This window comes from Trematomus bernacchii, unplaced genomic scaffold (genome assembly GCF_902827165.1).
Source record: "Trematomus bernacchii unplaced genomic scaffold, fTreBer1.1, whole genome shotgun sequence".
In the NCBI taxonomy this organism is placed as follows: Eukaryota; Metazoa; Chordata; class Actinopteri; order Perciformes; family Nototheniidae; genus Trematomus; species Trematomus bernacchii.
In genome coordinates, this window is record NW_022988050.1 from 4,951,247 (window position 1) to 4,965,552 (window position 14,306).

Here is a 14,306-nt window from a genome sequence, read left to right on the forward strand (position 1 = left end):
CAGCCTGTGGTTGTAAATTCATGACATTCCGATGTTTGTTCAAAAAAAAATGGTCGTCACCAGTTGAAGAGTTTGTTTTAAAAGACTCACAAATAAAGGAAAAAGGTTTGGAGACTTTTCCCAGAGACAACGCTCCCTTCAGCAGTGGCTGTTGAGTTAGGTAAGTCAAAGTCGTTTCCGTCAAACTGTCGTTCCTATGCTACTATTAGCTTCGCTTCGTTCGGGACCTTCTCATGCTTCAGGCATAACGTCTCTACTGTAACTTCTTGACATAAAATGTACGAAACAAGATGTGTCAATGGTTTATTTTAAATGCCATGTTGTGTATGTAAACTGCGCTGCCTGAGACGCTTCTCTGCTGGTCGAAATTGCAAAGTTATTGTATCTAGCAAATGAAATGTTTTCCGGCGAACTAAACGGAAGTGAAAATACATCACAAAGTGGTGGTCAGTGGTCAGTTGGCTTTATTGAATAGTGAAAAGTGTTTTTGTTTTCATCTATATTGATGTACGCAATTGCTTTTTACTAAGAAGTCTATACATTAAAAGTGGGTTTTTTCAACTTGTGTTAACACCAACACATAAATAATAATATTACATACATTTGGAGGCACCTTCCATAACACCCAAGGACACTTTTCAATTCATAAAATATTCTCAAAAAGGCAAAAAACATTCAAACCAGACAGAAACACAAACATGTTAAACATACAAGAGGCAGAGTAGACAGACCCAAGAAAGGGGGGCAAGGACAATACTATTTAGGGAAAAGGGCCATGTACACCTTACATTGTGATCTTGTGATGTCAAATCTAAAAGGAATTCTGACCATGTTTTCATTCACAGGCTGCATGCACAGAGAGGCTGAGAGGACACCTGAAAAAATGTCTGCGAGGCAATCAGTGCGCGGCTTGGATGCATTGCTGGAAGAGGAATGCTTGCCAGAAGTTACGCTCCTTGATGATGCATGTGACTCATTTCTTTCTGGTAGCATGCCAGCTACTCCTGTGACCGCTGGGTCTTTGAAAAGCTGGATTACTTCTCTCCAGCTTTCCCAACTGACTTCATCCCCAAATTCAAACACAAAAGCCTCATCTCAATACCCCTCCTCGACTCCTCTCTTCCCCTCCTCCGGGACTTGACCCGGATATCGATCAAGACACGCCATGTTGAAGGACGTCCCAATAGCTGAAATGCACACGGAGGAGTCGAGGAGGGGTGAGGGGTGCGGGAGGAGACGAAAGCGAGGATACACGAGAGCAGACTACGCGGAAGTGTTTTCACTACTCGCGTATAAAAGCCCCGCCCCCACCTTCACAGCTGGTCGATTTCAAGAGAGGAAAACCGACAACTGGAAGATGAGTGGAAAAGCGTCACATAAATGTATAAGTGCTCACAGCTCCGTGGGAATTATTATGTGCAATTCATTTCTTAAGGTTATACTAACAATTTAAGTCATGTTTAATGATCTTGAACGTCACTAAAACATAGCTATTAAGAAAGCTATTTCATAAATGGCTAGATCTTGATAAATAACAATTATTTGTATTGTTTTGTGTTAAGATATTCAGGAGTTAAATTATTTAAAATGCACAGTCCTGAATGTGTGTTTGTGGTGAATGTGGGGATCTACAGGACACACATTTTCAGAGTAAAGGCTTTCACATAATTATATTTTTTATTTAAATGTAGGCTACATTTTACACCAAAACGGAACACAAAAGCAGGACCATCATACATTGAATTCCTTGACTAACAACAGAAAGATTCATTTAAATAAATATTTAACAACAAATGGGCCGGTTCTAAAGGGTTATTCAGTTAAGCCCGATGAGAGGGGATACAGCTGTGCACATGTCATCATTAACAGACGTAGTTTAAAAGTGACGTTTGAGTGAACGAGGACATCCCAATTAATACCTGAGGACTCCTCTGTCCTCGTGTCTCTCGCTCGCATCTTACGGAGGCGGAGCTAAGACGCAAGGAAGGGATGCGAGTGAGGGAAAGGAGGAGTCGAGGAGGGGTATTGAGATGAGGCTCAAGACTGAAATAATCCGCCCTCTGAATAAGAGCATGGATCTTAGCCAATCTGATGTAAACATGAAAAAGTTGTCAGAAATTAGATCAATTGACAGTAAAAGTGATAAAGAAAATAACAAAGGCTACTCTCCTGTACTGTCCAGACATGCTTGGACAACAGCTAACGACTCTGATGACAAGATGAAAGACCTCTCAGAGAGTATTTGTGCTCCTTTGGGCTGGCTGGATAGCAGATACTTCCCAGATATTACTCTTCTTGATGTTACGCGGGATTCTGAGCTATCACAAGTAGAGGACTTATCCTCCACGGACGTGACACAGGATAAAACACCAGTGGCTAATCTGGAAAGCAACCAGCCTCCCTCAGAGTTCAGCGAACAAAGTGGGACAGAGCCTGACGGGTCAAATATGGTTCCAAGAGAAGAATTGCCAAGTACTAGTACTACTATTACTGGACATGTCACCCACACCACAATCTCCTTTAGCGAAAAATCTGATAAAAGTGTGGGGGGAAACGGAACGCGAACATATCTGGAAGTAACGCAGGATATTTCTTCAAGCAGTGTTTTTGAAAACGGTAGGCCCTCATTGGAGCCCATCGGATCAAACATGGTGAAGATTGAAACATCAGCTGAAAAAACATTTGGCACCCATCCTGCTAATGTCACACATGACTTAAGCTCCTCGAGTGACATGTCTGCTCAGTGTGCTGCATCACAGCTCTCTACCTCTGATGGGAAATGCAACACTAGGTTAAAGAACGTCACCTCTGAGCTTTATGTTGAACCTGTGCTTGACTGTAATTCTGTGGAAGCCAATGACAAGTCACTTACCAACCATGATGCTGAAGTGACGACCAAGGAGACACAACCAAGCCCAAAAACATCTGGGTCTGCTAACGGCACGTTTACCTCCCTCCAGCCCTCGCAATCGAGTTCCTCTATGGATCTAAACGCCACTGCCGAAATAACTAGCCCTCAGAACAAAACTCTGGATCTCCCTCCATCTGATGTAAACAGCTGCAAAGCGAAGAGTCAGGTTACAGTAGACGCTACTTCAGTCATTAACAACACCATCGAAGGTTCCCAGAATCCAAATTATTCCGCTGTAAATGCCAGTGGTCCCGGTAACATGGTGAACGTCACTTTTCCCCGACATTCTCTTAAAACATCAAGTGCCGGTACCATTTTAGTGGAATCTGGTGCAGGAACATTTTGCCTCGAAAACAATACTTTCGATGCTAAACTTCTCCCTAAGCAGAACGGCACAATGACTTTGTCAGAATCAGGCCCACGTGACAGTCACCAGAGTACTTTTGACAAGCCCTCTCTTAATGCAACCAGTAGCCCTAAAGCAAACACTTCTAATGCACAACGTCCTAAACTGGTAGAACAGAATAGGACTACAGATACAGACCCTATTGCCAAGATGGGGTGAGTTATCCGAGCGGCCCACATCGTCCGACGTCCACATCGTCCGACGTCCACATCGTCCGACGTCCCGGTGGCCAGTCCGCCCCTGCTGCCACCCCTGAGAGCAAGTTGGAAGCCTATACAGCTGTGAATTCTGGAGCTGATCGACGTAGAACTCAGGACCTTTCACAATCGGGTCTGCCTGTGATGGATGGTTTTTCCGACAGTTTGGCCCATCAAGGCATGGATACGTTCAACTTGGAAGATACCCTTGATTTGAAGGTGGAATCTTTGATCACTTCAACCCCAATGCCTTCAAAAGAAGAGGGCAAAATCTTAGGGGGAGTGAAAAAACTGTATGAGGATGGTCCCATTAAACCGGATGGTCAAGTGCCGTCTGAGGTCCCATCGAACCCCGTCTGTGACCGGAAAACTTTCATGGAGCTTGTAGCTGCAAAATCCCTTTTGCCTCCTTTGAAAACTGCATCCCAGTTGTTCAAACACAAGACAGCCTCCGCGCTTCCAGGAAGGTTTGAGGCGCGGCCATTTGGACAGATCATGACGAGACAAAGAGCAGAGGCTCTTAGAAATACTGCTGCTGCTGCTGCTGCTGCTGCTGCTGCTGCTGCTGCGGATCCTCCACAGGTAGTAGAACTTGAATGGCTTTTTGTTTTCCACTACGTTTACAAAATGTTAACTGCACATTCGGTCAGATAAAAGCAATCAAATGAACTCAATTGACCATGTTAGATTCATCTGTTAAATCCACTTTTTTCATAAACAAGACTGAACAAAAGCTATAACTGTATGGAAGGCTAACAGTCTGTTTCTTTTTTATGTTCTTAAGACTGCAGGAATACCAAGCTCATGCAAGTTACGTGCAACAACAGGTAGGTGGTGTCTATTTTATTTTTAGAATCGGGTTGGAACATTGCATTTTGTTCTTCATAAATGTTGAGGGTGAATTATTAATAGTATGGGATTATAATGGAAGGCATTAAATGTTAAAACGTTATGTATTATTTGTAGACAAAGCAGTATACTTTTGTTTCATTGTGCCCCCCCCCATTATTAACTTCAAGTCTAACTTTAAGCTGCAAACAGTATAATGCCCTTCAATAGAAGATGTTCTGTCTGCACCGTATTCACTATAAACACTGTCTTTCCTCTGTGTTGATGTTAGGATCCAAGCAACCCAATTCCGGCTTGCAGAGGCCGCAGTTGAGTGGAATACCGACCGGGATCCAGAGAGCTGCGACAGGTCTCAGACCACTATCCATGAGAAACGACACATCATCTTCTTCAAAGCAGCCATTAACCAGAGGTGAACCTTTGCCACTAGCAAAGAGGAAGAAAATGGGTAAAAACTCGGTAGAGGAACGCTGTATTGATTCAGACTAGATGGTTAATATGTGCTAAGAAGCGAACTGACAACACCTATAACCAAAACTATTAGTTGAAAAATGTGTGATGGGGTTCGAAATCTGGACTTTTTTCACCTTACTAAAGACTCACTTACTTTGATCTTGTAATTTCAGATACCACCTTCTCAAATGGTAATGCTGAAGCCTCAAAGTCTTCCTGTGATACTGCAAACGGAATCAAAAACCTCAAACGGCCCACAACCACCAAGAGAGCTTTGCCAGCCAAAATCCAAAGGAAAGGTAGGTTGGCACTGTACCATACTGTTCTGATATGTGGAGGTATTTCGTCGTACTGTTATGTGATTTGCTGCTGAAGGGTTTCACGATCTAGTGCAGGGGTCGGCAACAGGCGGACCGCGGTCCGGATCCGGACCCAGACGCCGACCTATACGGACCCGGACCTATAATCAATACATTAATAGGGGATTTCAATTTTGACGGGGCGATTCTATTTTAACCGCCGCCGACAGGGGGCGAAAGAGACGAGTGAGCGATACAGGGAGAGAAACACAGAAGAAGAGACGAGAGAGCGGCAGAGAGAAGCGGAGAGGAAAGTGAGTGAAGAGAATAATTAGCGATACAGGGAGAGAAGCGGTGAATGTGAATACATTTTGGAATACTTTTTGGAATTATTGGTGGAAAAGTTTCCTCATAAAATGTAATATTCATTACCAGCAGAACTGTGTGCACACTGCACAGCGCTGCAGCATGTCTGTGAGGCCCCGCCCCCGCACGCAGATCAGAGAGAGAGATCTTTTTTTAAATATATAGAAACGGAGATGGTTCGATAAAATGTGCAAGATAACGTTTATGTAGCATTTCTTTATTGTCGAAATGATGACATTTCATAACGGGATCAAATCAAAGTGAATGGCCTGCTGCTGCTGAATGCATGGGGCAAGTGACTGGAAACAGTTTTAAAAGTTATTACGTCGTTTCAGATAATAAATAATAATAGTAATTCATTCTATTTAGGGGCGCCTTTCAAAGCACCCAAGGACACCTGACAATTCATAACATATTCTAAGGAAAGGTTTAAGAGAGTACAAATAATGCAGTCCTGGTGATGTTATTTATGTGGGGTGCAGATGAGAGGGAGCTGTCCAGAATGACCCAAAGATGTTGTGTTTGAGTTGTGCTCTTGATAAGCCATTAAAACAGTAAAATAAGTGTCTCCTGTTCACCAAAACATACCCATCTGTTATGGAAAAATAAAGTATTCTAAAAGTAATCTGAATACGTTACTTTTTTAAGACACGTAACTCTAACTGTATTCGGATTACTTTCAGAGCCATGTATTCAGTAACCGATTACATTTACAAAGTAACCCTCCCAACCCTGATTTAAAAGTGCCAAAACGCCACTATGAGACAAAACACAAAGTGTTTGACCAAACATTCCCTCTCAAGTCAGAACTGAGGTCACAAAAAATAAGCAGTCTCAGAGCCCAATATGATCAGTCCACCAGGATCAAAATTAAAACTAAATATCGTTCCAGGGCAGGCTAACCGAGGCTAACCAATGAGCACCTGCATGTGTGTATGAGAATGGCCCTGACACCATTTCAGCCCAGATTTAAACTCCTGGCAGGACAAGCTCAAGCTCAATTCTCGCACTGAATTAAAGAAAAGTGAGTGAGGGACTGCAATACAAGAGGGAAAGAAAGAGAAACTTTAAAACTGTTCAATTGTTATGATGTGTAAAGACTGATATGTTCTATAATCGTCTGAAACTGTTAAGTCATGATGTGAAACGGTTAACAAAGCTATTTTATTTATTTCTCTATTTTATTTTTAAATGCAGCCCGAGAGGAACATTACACATATCCACAGTATTTACTGTATATCTGTATAGTTCAATGTTAATTGACAATAAATATTGTTGTTTTTGAATTGTACTTTCTTTATTTGATTGGCAGTCAGTTGTTGATTACATGCAGACGTTGATACAGCTACAGGCTACTTCAATATATATCACACTAATTCATAAAGCAAGTTAGATATTTTGATGTTCCGGACCTTTGCATGGGGAGATTTTCTCTAACTGGACCTCGTTGAATTTTAGTTGAATACCCCTGGTCTAGTGTGTTTAATAACTTGGACTATTTGGGAGTTACTTACCTTTTCACTATCACAGTTTCACTTTTTTTAATTGAATTACTGAAATATTAACTAACTTTTCCAGGATATTCTAACTTATTGAGATGCACCTGTATGTGTTTATGACAAGATGATATCTATCAAGGAAGCAGAAGCGTTACACAGAAGTTATACATGAGGAAGTCACCATCACTTATCCAAGTCTGGTTTACAGAAAAATAAAAAGATAAATAATTTGACACTGTCCTTATCCTGCTTAATGTAATGATTTCATTTGTATTACAGGCTGCGCCCACTGCTTGAAGAAAAGTAAAGAAGAAGAAGAATGCTAAGAATATACAGAGCATAATATAACAAGAGTTTCAGCATTTGGGTCATACAGTGCTAGTCCCCGGGGTGTCGTCAGATCCTTTTTGATGCTGGTTTTCCTAAACCAGAGAAAAGCTTTGGGTACATTTGTTGTACTGTTTCCTTGGATTCTAGGGAGACATTATCTAATCTAGCAACCAAGTGTAGTGCTCGAGCAGCCGACCCGCTTAACAGTGGCATGGCCAGCCCTTCAATCACATATACATCTTCATTTATGCTTTTATCATTTTTCCTCAGAGTGGCTTCAAACTTTCCTTTTACCTTCAAAAGCTCCTTTCCTGGCCCCTTCAGAACCCTTGTTGGGCTCATCAGCCTGTTGAACTGGCTCTGAGTGTACAGTGTATGAGGAACTGCAGTAACATCTGCTCCAGTGTCGATTTTAAACACTGCATTGTAGCTGTCCACATTGATGTCTGTCATCCAAGGATTGCTCCTTATACAGTGGCGTTTTCTCCCGGAGGCCAAGGGAAGCCAGGCTTCCCCTGTTATTTCGGATTGTAGTTATAATTTAAATAAATAAATAAAAACACTTTGTTTTGTTTCGATAATTCTCCTTTGCTGTGTGTTGCTGCCGGCCCGTCTCTCCCCCACTCTCATTGAGTATTTTACAAAGAGTGAAACAAACAGCGCCCCTCTAGATGTTATGGTGAAACAGTAGATTGCATTCACTGTTGCGAGAGGAGGCCAGCTGAATCGGGCTTCCCTTGGTGAAAAAAATTGAGGGATTGACCAATCAGATGAGGCCCACGTGATGCCCCTGCCAACCTGTGATTGGCCAGGGCCATGCCAAGGGAAGCCAGCCACCTCTGGCTTCCCTTCAGAGGCGGCTGGTGGCTGGCGATTTGATTGGACACTGCCATCCAATCGATCACCTGAATAGATGAGATTGTTTATATTTTTTAGTTACTTTTGGACTACGGACTGAGCTAATTACAGAGACGAGGACTGTTGCTGCACTTGCCGTGTGTTAGAAAGGGAAGGGAAGAGAAGGTGGACTATCGCATGCAAATGTTTCTGTACATAATTGTTTTTGAATTCATGTGTTTCATACACGCCTACTGATACTTTGATGTGAACCTAAAACTTTAAAGGTCTCCTGATTTACTTTGTGAATGAATGCTTCTTTTTTGCGCATTGAGCGGCTGGTATTGCATTTGGGGGGGGGGGGGTGTGTCTGCATAAATTAATAAGAAAATGCTTAAATTAATAAGACGAGAGAGTTTAGGCTGGAGAGTGTGTGCGGACCTGTCGGTTAGATAACAGGCGTGTGCAAGTCCTGCATCTGTGTGATACAAATGTGTGTAAAATGATACCGGGCGCTGTAATCACTCATCTGGTTACGTTATTGACCACCACCACCCCCCCCCCCCCCCCCCCCCCCAATAATAATAGACGGCACTAAACCTGACGTACTTTTTGGTCCGCTGGTTCTGTGTCTGCTGGGCCAGGTTCTGCTCCTGGTGTTCCTTCTGCTGGGCCAGTTGCCGTTCCTGCTGGGCCAGATCCTCTCCTCCTCGTTTCCTCTTGCCTGGGTGACAAGATAATTATAGCAATAAGAATAATTAGCAATAAGAATGAAAAACACAGGACAGGTACAGGTCACACAAGGATATAAGAATAAAATGTATAAACAGAACAACAGTAAGGATGAACTAAAGAAAGTTCTGGCCCTAGATGTTTACAATGATTGTGAATTTCCAGCCTGTTGATAATGAATATAAATATATGTATATAATAGGATGTCACACACAATTGTACTAGCTGCTTACTAGCTAGTTACTTTACTTGTAACAGAGCATTCCCACACAGTGGTACAGCTTATTTTACTTACTGACGAGGGATGATCTAAAGTTTAAAAAAAAGTCACACTTCCAGCCTATTTCTTATCTAGAACAACACGCAGCGGTGTCGAGCTGGCACTCGGCGTTGGTGTCTGTGCTCGTGTTGGGGTTTGTCCCGTCTGTGGTCGTGTTGGGGTTTGTTCCGTCTGTGGTCGAGTTGGAGTTTGTTCTGTTGGAGTTTGTTCTGTTGGAGTTGATGTGGAGGGGACTGTTCCTCCTCGCTAGTCCCAATGTAATCATCTAGAACAGAAACATGACTTGTTAATTCCACAAACTACTGCAGCACAATACTATAAATAGCAACAACAACTATAGAAAAGAAAAACTGAACGTAAACAATGGCACATATGGTGTTAGCAAACAATGGCTCAGTGTTTCACCTATATACAAATAGCGGCGGAGCTATTTCTTCTTCTAAAAAAAAATATATATATATATTTGTTTTACTTTATTATTAAAATAATAAGTGGCGACCCTTTTTCATTTGTGATTGTTTGTTATGTGGATTTGTAATATTTGTGTTACTGTATGTTCAATAAAGGTGTATTTTTGCTAAATCTTGAGACATTGCCACTGTATGTACTAGGCAGGGCTGATTTTTGGCATAGGCGACATAGGCGGTTGCCTAGGGCGCCAGATCTGGGGGGCGCTGCGCTGGTAGCTCTGGGAGGGGAAAAAAACGTTTTGACCGTTGGCGCTCATCCTAATTTTCAGCCTTGATGTAACAACATTCATAATTAAGTAAATGTAACACCCTTTTCACCCCGGTTACACTTTTAATTTGCCCTGTACAATGGGCGCTGTAAGTGACGAAAGTGGGGGATGTTGGCTTACCAGTGCGAGCATGGGAGTGAGAGAGGGAGAGAGAGAGAGTGCGCACCGGTACCGGCGCTGTTGTTATTAGAATCTGGTGCTAGCTGCGCTAACGGATATAAGAAGTAGATGTTTCTACAACCAGGGTGGAGGAGAGCTCTCCTGTCAGACTGAGAGGCTCAGTGAGGTAAAGGACTGAGTGTTTAGATAGTTCATTTTAGTCTAAGTTATCTCAGTGGGTCTCAAACGTTTTGACCACAAATTATGTAAACACATATTTCCAAGGCACTCCTTTATAATTATTAGGATAAATAAAAACAGGTTTGAAATCATTCCAATGTATACTATAGCAGGGGTTCCCAACCTTTATTGTGCCAAGGACCGGTAGATACATTAAAAAAAAATCGCGGACCGGTTGTCAATTTTCAACTGATTTTAATATTTACTCACCACCAGCAGGTAGCAACAGAGGCTAATTGTATGTAACAGCCTGAACAAATACTAGAACAATATGCATCCAAAACATATTAACAACGTTTAAAAAAGAACCGGTGTTGTTTTTTGGTTTTTCGGAAAACCAAAAAACCGACGTTATTCAGTTTTTAAACCAAAACGGGAAAACAGATACATTATGATTGATTTACGGATAATCCAGTGAATGCTGGGAAAACGAGGTGTGTGTGTGTGTGTGTGTGTGTGTGTGTGTGTGTGTGTGTGTGTGTGTGTGTGTGTGTGTGTGTGTGTGTGTGTGTGTGTGTGTGTGTGTGTGTGTGTGTGTGTGTGTGTGTGTGTGTGTGTGTGTGTGTGTGTGTGTGTGTGTGTGTGTGTGTGTGTGTGTGTGTGTGTGTGTGTGTGTGTGTGTGTTCAGAAGATATTATGATAGTGTCGTTCGTTCCGGTGCACTCCCGACAGCATTTAGCACTACATCGAGATTAAGATTAAACTAATTTATTTTGGGAACAGCCGCATATATGCCGGTGTCGGACAGACCCGAACACACAGAGCTGAGCAGAGCACATACACACACACATCATGCGCCTTGGTGACTGACTGGACATCTCCTTCATAAAACTAATAAAAGGGGGAGTAATCGGGCAGTTCGATGTGTGTAGATGTGTGTGTGGTTAACACGTAGCAGCCTGCAGTCACTCTTAAACTGTTCTGATTAAGTTAAACACAGCGAAGGCGGTGCGTAAAAAGGCACAGCTCTTTACCGAGTATACGTCCCGCTGCCTCCTGATGTTGCAGCCATGTCATGAAGTGAAGGAGGGTTTCCTTCTATAAAACAGCTGCGTGCAGCAGATACCGTGAGAGTCCCGGACATTAATTCATAGATCAAGGCAGACTGGTTTACTCTCCTGTTTTGCCAATCCGGTGCTTAAACAAATAGCTCTACACCCCTGGCCGACATGTCCTTAAAATGAAGTCCGAGTTTGAAATCTATCTCAAATAATGTATGCACCACCATTTCCCCACATAAACATAACAGTCTGAAATCAAACGGTTGTCTCCTGTGCGCTCCTCTTCCTACTTGGCGCACCGGTAACATGCTCGTGCGCACAAGAGGCTGAGACCTTAGGCTGAGCCGCCGAATCCCTCGGAACATCATAAAAGCCATTTTCAACCGTTTTCTGGTGAAAGATTAACTAGCTACTGGATGAAATAATATGACTGGTGGCATAGGTGCGAAAATTAAACACTTTTTGAAAAAAATATTATGATATATTTATAATTCTGCAAATATTACGATAAACTCACAGCGGACCGGGGGTTGGGAACCCCTGTACTATAGGACAGTAAACCAAAAATATCGTTTAAAGTTGGAGAGATACAAAAATATGAATAAATAAATGTTAACTAGGTAAAATAAGATATGAATGAACAACAAAAATAAAATAAGTTACATTTATTTGTTATCGGCATTGGTAGGTTATTGGTTATGTTCATATACTTATTTGATTATTAAAATGTAAACCGATCTTTTTCATATGGGTGTTTTAGAGTTGTACCCCCTAGATCAGGTCTCTAGTAATTGTGTGCTCAAAGTGCACCAGATTGAAGCATTTTACTTTAAAATGTTCAATAAATCTTCCCGGGGGACATACCCCCGGACCCCCCTAGAGCAGTGGTTCCCAATCTGGGGGGGCCAGGCCTCAGATGATTTGAGGTCAAATAACATATTTAGACTTTTTTTTTTATTTCTTTTTTTACATATATTTGTAACGCAATACATGATTGTCACTAAAAGCCTTGTCTCTACATTACAATAAAATATAAAAAATACTTGATTAATTAATTTGAATAAAAATTCAAGTTAGTAGCTATTATAGGCATAACAAGAAAGAAATGTATAATTCTTTCTTTAATAGAAATGTTTCTTCTGCCCGTAAAGTGTCCAAACCAGGCTTTTCTGGATAGGCGCATTTTTAAAACATAGTCATTGTCCATGCCGGTTTCAGATTATTTGTCACAGTTGCTCCGATCAGATTGGTCTCCTCCATTTTGTAGATTATTTACGACTTTTGAATCCACATAAACACATCGGCAAAATCCGGTTTACTTTGAGCATGTGTTTTAAACTGAAGTTACCTACTGTAACTCCAGCTTCTATGAGTATTGGCGTAGCCCTCTAAGGCTATCGCTATTGGGTAATCCCCCTGCTCACCCGCGCAGCACTGAAACACTTGTAGTCCACGCCCGCCCGCAAGGTGGGCCCCACCCTCGGGCTCCCTTCCGGTATAAATAGGAAGGAGGCCCGACAATCTGCTCCCACACAAAACAACTTTTCTTCAGCTATTCGTGGAGCCAGTGGGGCCCAGAACTTAGAGGGCTACGCCAATACTCATAGAAGCTGGAGTTACAGTAGGTAACTTCAGTTCTATTTCGTATTATGGCTTCGCCCTCTAAGGCTATCGCTATTGGGTTAAGGGCGAAGCAAGATGTAGTCTGCGCCCCACTGGGTCCCCCCGGTACAAGAAGCACAGACACACCTGCTCAGATAATAACCCATGCCTATTGCGCCATGCGAATGGCGCATCACAGTCCCTGGAATATAGCATAACATGAATATTTACCATGAGGGACGAAGGCTGGGAATAATACATACCTGCCGCTGTGAGAAAGTAGAGACGAAGGTCACACTTCGCCCAGTGACAGAAAGGAGGGGGAATAGCAGCTCTCTGCGTGCAGACAGGCAGGAGAGCGCACAGCTGGGTCCCCAACATCACTCACTCTGACAAGACATTCCGTACGAAATGTGTCAGGGGAAAAAGGGGGACGTCCCTCTCATAAAAGGGAAATACAGGCCACTCTCCGTGTGCCGAGGCAGGAGAGAGGCGCACAGCTGGATCCCTGACGTCACTCACTCTGACAGGACACTCAGCACAGGGTGTGTCAGAGAGGAATGGGAGACATCCCTCAAATAAAATTGAATAAATGAACAGGGAGAAGACCAAGATGCAGCACTGCAAATGTCTTCCACTGACATTCCTCCGTGCAAAGCCGTGGAGGAGGAAACATTCCTCTGGTGGAGTGCGCATTGATGTTCTCCGGGGGATCCACCCCAGCGGAGACATATGTGACACAGCTTCACACAGCCAGTGTGACAGCCGTTGTGCAGATAGAGACTGCCCTATCGAGCGCTCTCTATAATGCACAAACAGGCGCTGAGAACGGCGCAAGGCAGCCGTGCGCGCCACATAGCAGGACAGCTGAGATGAGACGTGGCTTCTTCCTCCGACCTGTGAGGAGGGGGAAAGAAGCCAGCCAGGGTGATCACTCTTGACCTAAAAGAGTTTGTGATGACCTTAGCCTTAGGCATGAAGCCGGGTTAGCATAAACGGCTGTCCTCCCTGGCGATTGAGGTAGGCTGCCGTGGCCTGTTGGCTGGGCGAATCAACACATGTTTGATTGTACAGCAACGGGGCGAAGTGCTGGAATACTTCCCAACCCGGAGAACAGCTCCAGCACATTTACCTCTGACGCACGGGGTCGGTGCGTGGGCGAATGAACCACCTCTGGAGACCCCTCCTGTGGGGGAGACCCCGGGGAATCCCCACGTCATCAACTGACGTCATGCTGAGCAGCTGTATCACGGAGAGGGCTGTCACCACGCTGTGGGATGTGACACGCTGGATAGGGAGCTGTCAGTTCCTCCACTCGCTGCAGCGAGAGCCGCACTCTGCTGGCTGAGTTTTATTCCACTCGCAGATAAATGAATGTCTGGGGGGGAAGAGGACAGCTCTTCTTCAAATCCATTATGGAAACCAAGCTTTGACAGATGCGATACGAGATGTAACGTCTGTAAAGC

The 14,306-nt window shown here is 43.3% G+C and overlaps 1 protein-coding gene across 4 annotated transcripts; it reads left to right on the forward strand.

Moving 5' to 3' along the window:
- The first annotated feature begins 1,962 nt into the window (after positions 1–1,962).
- Positions 1,963–7,850, forward strand: LOC117473669. Of its 4 annotated transcripts, none has more exons than XM_034119398.1 (5): positions 1,963–4,096; positions 4,299–4,341; positions 4,635–4,811; positions 4,990–5,115; positions 7,260–7,850. In XM_034119398.1, exons 1-5 carry the CDS (start codon positions 3,659–3,661, stop codon positions 7,304–7,306), a joined length of 831 nt encoding a protein of 276 aa, XP_033975289.1. In that variant the 5' UTR covers positions 1,963–3,658; the 3' UTR covers positions 7,307–7,850. The 4 variants fall into 2 exon arrangements, 2 of the variants coding, with proteins under 2 accessions (XP_033975289.1, XP_033975290.1); XR_004555051.1 differs by having other exon boundaries at positions 4,635–4,775.
- The last annotated feature ends 6,456 nt before the right edge of the window (positions 7,851–14,306 follow it).